General features: G+C 43.9%; 1 protein-coding gene across 1 annotated transcript in view; it reads left to right on the top strand.

Annotated features, from left to right (window-relative positions):
- TMEM179 (transmembrane protein 179) overlaps positions 1-8,985 on the top strand; it is a 9,475-nt gene extending 490 nt beyond the window's left edge. Inside the window, exons 2-4 of the mRNA XM_005417920.2 lie at positions 3,850-3,987; positions 5,516-5,594; positions 6,521-8,985. Coding sequence (XP_005417977.1) covers positions 3,850-3,987; positions 5,516-5,594; positions 6,521-6,700 — 397 coding nt within the window. The 3' untranslated portion in view covers positions 6,701-8,985. The remainder of the gene's footprint in view (positions 1-3,849; positions 3,988-5,515; positions 5,595-6,520) is intronic.
- Positions 8,986-9,259: the final 274 nt, after the last annotated feature.

The raw sequence follows: 9,259 nt of genomic DNA, 5'->3' as shown, positions 1-9,259 counted from the left end.
CACAGGCTGGGGCACCTGGGAGCAGTCTGGGGGTGCAGGGCTGGGCTTTGCACCGTCCAGGTCTCCGGGCTCCCCAGAGGGGTGTGGGGAGGGCTGGTGTATCGCCCGTGTCTGTCTGTCTGTCTGTCACACACCAGGCACTCCCCCAGCTGTGTCCAGGGCCCTCTCCATGGGATGCTCCTGTGGGATGGGGGTCAGACCCACCCACTGCCCTTTGGCAGTGCAGCGTGGGCACTCAGCTGCAGTGGGCGTGGAAGGATTTGGGGGCTGTGGGGTGATGCTGGAGGCTGGGGCTCACAGGGGCCTCTTGACCATGGTCCCACTACACATCCAGGCCAAAGGAGGTCTCCCAGGTGTGCACTGGGCCTGTGAAAAACCTTGAAACAACATGGTTGTGCGTGGGGCGCCAGAAGGGAGAAGTTGATGCCTCCCCTCTCTTTTTTGTGCTGCTTTTACTGTGTACATGGCAGCTACTGCAGACAACAACTATTGCTTGGTTACGGCATGGGAGCAATGCTGAGCGCTCCTGCAGCAGCTCAGGGTGGCAGTGATGGCCGGCTCCTGTGCTCACACAAACCAAGGGACAATCCCACCCCAGCAGGGGTACTCAGAGGCTTGGTGGGCCAGGCAGCAGCTCAGGAGCACTGTGATGTTCTGTGCTTGCCTCTCTGGTGGCCTGAGAGGGCAGAGACCCTGGTGCAGGTAGCACAGGTGCTGCAGGGCCAGAGGTGGACAATGCACTGAACTAGGAGAATATTTTCCCCATGGTTTAGGAACCATGCCATGGGTTAATCACTCCTGTCCAAGTCTATTTGGACTAGAGGTTTCTTGAGTAAAGGGCTGTTACATCTGGGCTAGGTAACCCTGGAGACTGGGTAGCAGTGTTGTCTTTCTGGCTCTTTCCAACCACTCTCAACCTGTCTAATAAACATGCTGCAGTTAAGTGAGGACCAGAAACTTATTCCATATTAAAACATACCTTACACTAAATACAACCACATACTTCTTAATATCTATGAATTCAGCTTCCTCTGGTGATCCAGTATCTGTAGAGGGTTAATTGAACCTCAATGCTTTGCAGTCAGAACTAGCCAATTTCTAGAAGAAACCAGCAGTGAAAACCCTGTATATGGTGACATTTGGATTGGATGTTTGGCCTGCTTCCAAAAGTGGCTGTTATCTTCAAAACTGTTGGGCAGGCCCCTGAAAAGTGTCCCTTTAGGAGCTCCTTCAGGCTCCTTTGGGGGCTGTATAACGCTGTTCATAGCTGCTCCAGGCAAGAAAGGCAGAGGGCTGTGGGGTCATGGAGTGCAAAGATGGAGCAAGTTGGGATGATGAGATAACCACAGAAGACCACAGGAGGGTACAACATGGCAAGATGCTTGGGAACAGCAGTTTCTTGGTAAGAAGGAAGGTCTGTCCTGTTCCACATCAGCCACCATATGAAAAGCAGGCAGGGCTCACCCTGTCCTGATTTTAGACAGCCATTTGTTAATGGTTCAAATGGGTGCAAAACCATTTCTGTTTGGATGGAGAGATAAAGGTGAGCTCCTCACCACACATGATAATTGTCTGTTCTGATTAGAGGTAGTTGAGGAAGAGCCAGAATGTCATAACTGATGATCCTGTTGGGGAGGATCACTGCTCCTGGGCCAGCTCCAGGGTGAGCCAGCCAAGGCAGGGTTACTTAGCACCCTTTGCATCTTTCCTGCAATGGCTTTGAATGATTGCTGACAGATTATTTTCTAGCAATTATGACTGCTAAAAAACCTTAAAAGGGTCTCAGCATCCTTTGCCTCAGCTGCCTGGGGCTCTTCAGCTCAGCTGAAGGGTAGAGGTACAACTCAGATACTTCATTGCTAGGATTGCAAAGCAACTCCAGGTGTAAACATTCATTATTAAAGGGCACTCACTCAATCTGTAATGCATAGCCTGAAGTTCTAATCTAAGGAGGAAAAATCAGGTAATCTAGACATCCAAATAAGCAGTTTTCTGTCAGGATGCCCTGGCAGTGGTGATGGTTTCTCTTGCCAGATGCAAATCAGGCGCAAGGCTGAGCCCTGCTTTGTCAGTGTAAGGTCAGATCCTGGGCCATGGAACCTCTCTTGCTGCAGGATAGGAAATAGAGGGAGAACTGGAGATCCTGGGCTGTGATGACCCACTCAACAGTCCTGGTAACTGCTCCCTTTCTAGAACTGTTACTAATTCTGGTGCCAATTCTGTTTTAAAACAATTCTGTTTTATTCTGTGAACAGCTCAAGTCTTTTCTGCCCCCCAGGCCAGCATTCCATGCTAAGGTGCACACAGATATGACCTGACTTCAGCAATGCCTGGGACAAAATCCAGGTTAGGTGTGAAGTCAGGGCAGAGAACATGCAGAAATCTGGAATCTCATAGCAGTTCTCACTGTATGGGTGACCCCGGCACCCAGCAGAGCTGAGCTGATCTTCTTCACCAAGCCCAGCTAAGCCAGAGCAGGATTCAGCTTATTGTTCATCCAGAAGTCAGGTGTCCTGGCATCCAGCACCCATTACAGTCTATAGGGGCACTTCTTGAAGGTGATTAATTTCACTTTTCTATCAGTCTTGGGGTGGGACAACTGACACTTTGGAGAGAGCCTAGACAGCCCCCCTAGAGCCTCATCAACCCAGGAGCAAACATCCTAACTCTGCTGATTATTGCTTCTTCATCTCATTTTAAAGAAGTTGTCCTGAGGTCACAAATGTATCATGTAAAACCTGTAGAAATTAGGATTGTCCAGCCCAGAACCTTCCAGGACTCAGACGCATTTAAAAAGCCTCTTGGCTTTTCGTTTGATGAGCAACCATGGAAAAGAAGTGACTGAGGGTTTTTTTTTTCTTCTCTGGGGTAAGTAGATTCATTCTGTCACCAGCACAATGAGTGGCACTGGTGAGAAATTTGTCATATTCATCTTTACCACTCACTGAATAGGTTGACCTGCCTCCTGGAGCTGCCAGTCTTTCTCCAGCCTGGAGCAGATGTCCATTTTTAACATAATGTCACATTCCAAGGTGTGCTATTCTAAACAGGAACTTAGAGAAGTTTCAAGTAGAGAAGGGCTTTGCCAGGTGACTGGGATTAGAAACTTTTCACAGCTAAAATTCAGGTGAGGAGTTAAAGAGTGAAAATGAGAGAGTGATTCCATGGCCTTATGGGAAATCTGTAAGCATCCCACCCATCCCACTCCAAACACTGCATGTGCTGAGGGCAGGCCCTGCTGGGGCAGATTTAATGGGGCTGAGATAAGTTGATATTCAGCTGGCAGACACAGCATACTGACACCAAAGCCAGAAAAATCCTGGGAGAATCTGGCCTGTTCTGCAAATTGCCCATAAAACTGAGATTCGTGTCCTGTGATGCCAGTACCTTGTATTACATTGCTTAAAGTGATTATAGCTATCAGTTCTGTGTTTTTTATTTTTAGTTTCCCTCTTCTAAGCAATTTTTGTCCCAATGATCACTTAAGTCATGAAATTATTTTAGCTGCAGTTGCTACATAATTTGAGCTAATGACATTTATTTTAACAATGGTGATTTTCGTCATTACAGCTAATGAAAGCCACATTGTGTATGAACGATCACCACTCATTATATAAAGCCACATCTTCTTATGGTTAAAAAAGAAATCAAAATCAAAAGCAATTGCAAGCGAAGGTAGTGTGACTCAAAATCAAGTCCATAGTGTTTCAATGTATTAGGTGTTCTTAATTAAAGATGTGTTTTAAATGGAAAGTGATATCTTTGTGCCCACTCTGTGCTGCTTACAGAGACTGCTGATGTTGTGTTTCAGCTGTTTATGAGTTACATTTTTCTTCCCTTTTATTACAGCTCTTTCTTTTACGCCTTCCTGAATCTGCTGATCAGCGCCTTTGTGGTGTTCATCACATTTATTGCCAGCACTATAGTGAGTGTAGGATTTAACATGTGGTGTGATGCAATTACTGAAAAAGGAAGCATGCCAAATAGGTTAGTATTGAAAAATACATTTTATTCCTTTTATTTTTTTCATATAGGCACAATTGAGCTGTGCTGTTACAAAGTGTAGTTATTACACGCAAGGTGAGCAAGGGGGAGAAGGCATCTGTAATATGAAAAACCAGAGTTTTATCATGCGGAACAAAACATAGCAAACCAAACTTCTTTTTGTTTGTTTATTTAGAAGCCCACAAAGAAAAGATGTGTTTCCATCGTATTTTGTGGTCTCTTTGAATGATGATCACATGAAAAACAAATCCATTGTGTTAATTTTTTTTATTTCCAAAGGAATGCTAGATTTAGAGTTTTTCTAAGAATGGGGGGAGTGTGGCCTTGTGAGCAGGGCAGGGAGCTGGGGGCCAGGATTCCTGGCTTGCAGTCTTGGTTCTGCCCCCAACCCAGTGTGTGACGCTGAGCAAGTCACTTATCCTGCCTGTGCCAAAACTCATCATCGGACAAAACATTTGGGGTAGAGTTCCTTGCCTTGTAGTGATGCTGTGGATGCCCTGAGAGCCACAGAATGGAAAGCACTTTGTAAGTGCGAAGTACAGATGGCTGATGCTTTGTTACAGTCACAAAATGTACAGCTCCTAAAATGGTCCACTGTATCCCACGATGCTTATGCTCCTTATGGGAAACATGATAAGTCGAGGAAGATTTGCTCCTGTCAAACAAATAATGATGAAGAGAGAGGAAAATGTGACATTTTATGTCATATGATATTGAATAAATGTACTACTTAAAGCATACATTTATGTTGCACATTGTCATATGTTGTAAAATGCCATAGTGAATGTTCTGTTTAGGGCTGCAACGATTAATCGAATTACTCGAATATTCGGTTAAAAATTCAATTACAAAATGCATCTAATCGAATATTCGGGTAAGAACCCGAGATGACCGACAGCACTGAAAAGGAGAGAGAAGAAGCTGCAGAAATCAACCAAGAGGTAGAATGACAACCTCAAAATCCTGGGATATTTTTCACACCAATAATGGTCCAAGTTATTTGTAAAATCTGTAGGCAGCCCCTATCTTACCATCAGAGTATCATCTCCTTGCTGGAGCATCCGAAACAAAAACACAATTCCTTCTTCTGAGGCTTTTCCTGATGAAGTCAAAAGGTAACAGAGGATCATACACTTTGTTTCATTGAGGGGTGAAACAACCAACCTGGGGTGATGCCAGGGGCAAATCTGTGGGAGGTGAGGGGGCAGTGGGAAAGAGGGGTTTAAGGATGCTGTTCATAATAACTATTACACTTCCACTTATGAAAGATTTGTGTTATCACTCATATAATTGGTTTTTTTATGTAAAAGAAAGTAATTTTTATCTTAGCTTTAGAGAAGATCAGCAAACAACCTGATGATTGCAATAACTTAATTATCCTCTGATATAACGTACCATTGTGACTGTTCAAAGTACATTTAATATGTTCTTTCATTTTTATATTTGGTTTACCTAGAATCTCTTCAAATTTTTTCTTTTGTTTTTCCCTTCCAAATGCCTTTCTGGGTAGCTGTGAAGAGTTGCAGGATATAGATCTTGAGCTGAACTTGGAAAACTCTGCTTTCTATGACCAATTTGCTATTGCACAGGTAGGTCAGACTAAGTCATGGTTCTATTCCAGTTAATTTGCCATTTGCTTATTGACCTGGGATTGCTGGAGCTGAACTACCATTCTCAGAAATCAATGGGAATGTTTCCACTGACTTTAGTAAGTGCTGAGTCAGAATGATAGTGATGGGCACATTTGCCTTTTAAATTCAAAACAGACAGTTTTGAATACAGATATGTCAAAGCTTCACCCTACCACTGATCTTGTTAATCATGACAGAAAATTCATTGTTCATCCAAAGGATCAGGTCTGCAAAAGTTGCAGCACTCTGGTGCCCTGGATCTCTTCATTACTGTTCAAAATAATTTCTGACCTGCACCACGCTGTGGGGTTCCTAGTTTTGCCTTCCTTGACTTTGACTGAGATCACCTAAGCTGTATAAATTGACCATTGAAAAGAATCAAAGATTAATTCATTCAGATAGGGCTGTTTTCTGATGAATCCATGAGAATTGGACCTCCAAGGCTGTCAGACCTTTCTATTGAATATTCTAGCTCTAAGTCAATGATCAGTCAGTGAACACTGGGACATGAGCACATACTAATTTTGCAGGGATGACAGGCCCATCCCTGCAGGGCTGCACCCTTACAAAAGCTTGTCCCACATGGAAAGAGGCATTAGGCTGCCTGGAACATTCCTTGAAGGTAACCCTGCCTCTTGGGCATGAGCCAATTTTTTGTCTTTGTTGCCAACATTGGTATCTAGATGCCCAGCTCAGGCATAACTGCACTTAGGAATGAAATATGCCATAAAAGTGACTCCTTTGTATGAAGAACCCAGGACCTCCCTGGATTTGGCATGACTCCATGGATTTTGGTCCAGGTGAGGTTTGCATAACCACATGGACAGCTGACTTTGTTTTCACAATACTGTAGTGACCTCTTTATGATTTCTTTCCTTCTCCAGTTTGGTCTGTGGGCTGCCTGGCTGACTTGGCTGGCAATTACCATCCTGGCTTTCCTGAAGGTTTATCACAACTACAGACAGGAGGACCTGCTAGACAGCCTGATCCATGAGAAGGAGCTGCTGCTAGGAAGATCCCCTTCACGATCCTCTTTGCAAGATGACAAAAGTGGCATGATCTAAAGTGTAAGCAAATTTCCAGGGCAAGATCTAGATTTTATTAGTCAGTGATGTGAGCTGAAGCTGAGTCAGGGTATTGAGTGTGTGAGATCTTTTCTTTTCCCGAAATGAAATGCAATTGTGAATTACTCACTTCCCCCATGAGAAATTGTTGGCAGAAATATGGATATTAGGATAAAGAGAATGAACTGCCCTATGTGCCTGTGGCACAGCAAACTTTCTGTCCTGGGCAGGCAAAATTTGTAACCTGCCCTTGTCAGCAGAGCTCCCATGTGCCATCGCTGGCTTTTGAGACAGGGGCCATTTCTGAGGACTGAGCTGGCAAGACCAGGCTACAGCATCCAGGCTATTTCTTCAAACTGTTCTTCAAAAATAGATGTAACTGGAGCTGCATTCAGTCCCTCCGCTCTCCCTCTCCTCCCTATTGCCAGTGAAGCTGCCCTTTGTTGTGTTTTTATCCTGGGAAGCTGCAGCTCTGGTTGGGGTGCTCTCACTGTCTCTGCTTTCGCTGTGTGTGGATGCAGTGCTGATAAACATGTTGCTCCTGCTCTGATTTTATTTCAAACATAGAGACCTGTGTTCCAGACTTGATATTTAATATTGGACAGTGTTAATGAATTCCATGAAACCCGTGTATTATTACAGCACCTGTCAAAAGCTGTGTATAATATGGAAGGATGGTGGAGGGCATTTGTGGTTTTGTTTCTTCTTAGATTTTGGCATGAGCAGCATTTATTATGACTCCTGAAGTGAACTGTAGCTAGAAATTGCTGAAGCTTGCATACTAAGAAATTAAGCTGAATAGATAGTATTAATGCTTGTGCATTTATAAATGTGACTTGATCCCTAAGATTGTATACTATTCTGTTTTGAATATTAGGATTTATTTGTGATATTTATTTCATATAGGATATGCAAAATTACTGTAAGCATTTGCATTGTAGGTTTCTCTATATAAACATAGCAAGGAGTTCAAACAGCTGAGTTATTTTATTGATAGTTCAGTGCTGAATGGGTCCATTCTCCCCACTCATGGGCAGGAGTTCCAGGGCAGATAAATTTTGCTGTGAAAAGGATGAAGAATTGCTGTTTACACAAAGCTCACTGGTGACTGTGTTGTTGCTTTCAGTTCTGCTTGGCCAGTGCTTCAACAAGTCAGGTGGATTGTTGAGATCAGAGGTGGCTCTGATAATTAAGAAGAGTCACTCAGAGGAGTGTGGGGTTTGCATGGCAAAGAAGTAAAGCTGTGCTAGGATTAAGCATTTATCCCCAGGTACACATTGCACAGAAGACCCCAAATCAGCAGAAAACTTAAGCAAACAACTAAGTTTGGACTGAAGATTTTTTTGGGAGCATGCTGACACTGCCTGTGGTACCTGTGTTTGAGTTGAGACTGAATTTATTGTAACAGAAGTGCAAACCACACATGATTATATGACCTGGTGAATCAGAATGAGGGGAGAGAGGACAGCAGGCTTCTCCCACATCAGAGCTCAAGCCTGGGGTTAGCACAACCGTGCAGATTTACTGTTGTCTTCTAGGGACTCTCTGATGCTTAGTTAAGTACCAGCTTAAGCATTTCATTGAAACAGAATTTCATGTCATGACAAATCCCTCAATTATTCAGCATTTTAGGGCATAAAATCTGACATTGTATTTAACTGCCAAAATGTTCTCATAGGTTTAGAGAAAAAGCCCTCCATGGGCCCTAAGCAGTAATCCAGCCCTGTGAGCATTGCTTACAGCCCCAGCTGAACATTGCTTATGGCCACAGCTCTCTGTAGAGAGGCCTTGTTCTTCAGCCTGATTTCTGCCCACAAGAGAATGCAATTCCTCTGAAAGCTTTGCAGCAGTGGCTTTTTTTTTTTTTTTTTTTTTTTTGTAGTTGGGAGTTGACATCAGAGGAGGACTCCTGGAGAGGGAATCAGAGATCAAGTTAATTAATGCCTATTTGAAATTCGGGTATCAGGACTGTCAGAGTGCCTTTTTAAAAATTCATTTTGTCTAATAATTTGGATATTAAGTCTCTTCACTGAAAGGGTTGTCAAGCACTGGAGCAGGCTGCCCAGGGAAGTGGTGGAGTCACCATCCTGGGTGTATTTAAAGGAAAGGTGGATGTGGCACTGAGGGACATGGTTTAGTGGTGGCCTTTGCAGGGCCAGGTTAATGATTTGACTGGATGATCCTAGAGGCCTTTTCCAACCTAAATTACTCTGTCTCTAGTAGGAGATACACTCTTGCAAGTACCTGAGTCCCTCGCCAGGGAATGCCCTTCTTCATACCCTGAAGAAGAGTTTGGACTGAGTCCCTCGCCAGGGAATGCCCTTCGCACCCTGAAGAAGAGTTTGGGTCTTGTAAGTTAGCCTGTTTTCCCAGTTTCCCCAGATTTCCAGCTGTAAAAAGCAGTTTCACTTTCATTCAGCAGTGATGTCTCTTCCCACAAATTACTTCAGTGCATGCCTTACTCCTTGTGTGGAACCATGATGCTGCTTTGTATAATATATTTTATGTATATGCCAAATCAGGCTTAGGCTGAAGTGAGGTGTGGGTTGGGACCACTGG

The sequence above is a fragment of the Geospiza fortis genome, unplaced genomic scaffold, assembly GCF_000277835.1.
Source record: "Geospiza fortis unplaced genomic scaffold, GeoFor_1.0 scaffold23, whole genome shotgun sequence".
NCBI lineage: Eukaryota > Metazoa > Chordata > Aves > Passeriformes > Thraupidae > Geospiza > Geospiza fortis.
The sequence above is the reverse complement of the archived record's forward strand: the minus strand, read 5'-3'. Positions and strand labels throughout refer to the sequence as shown.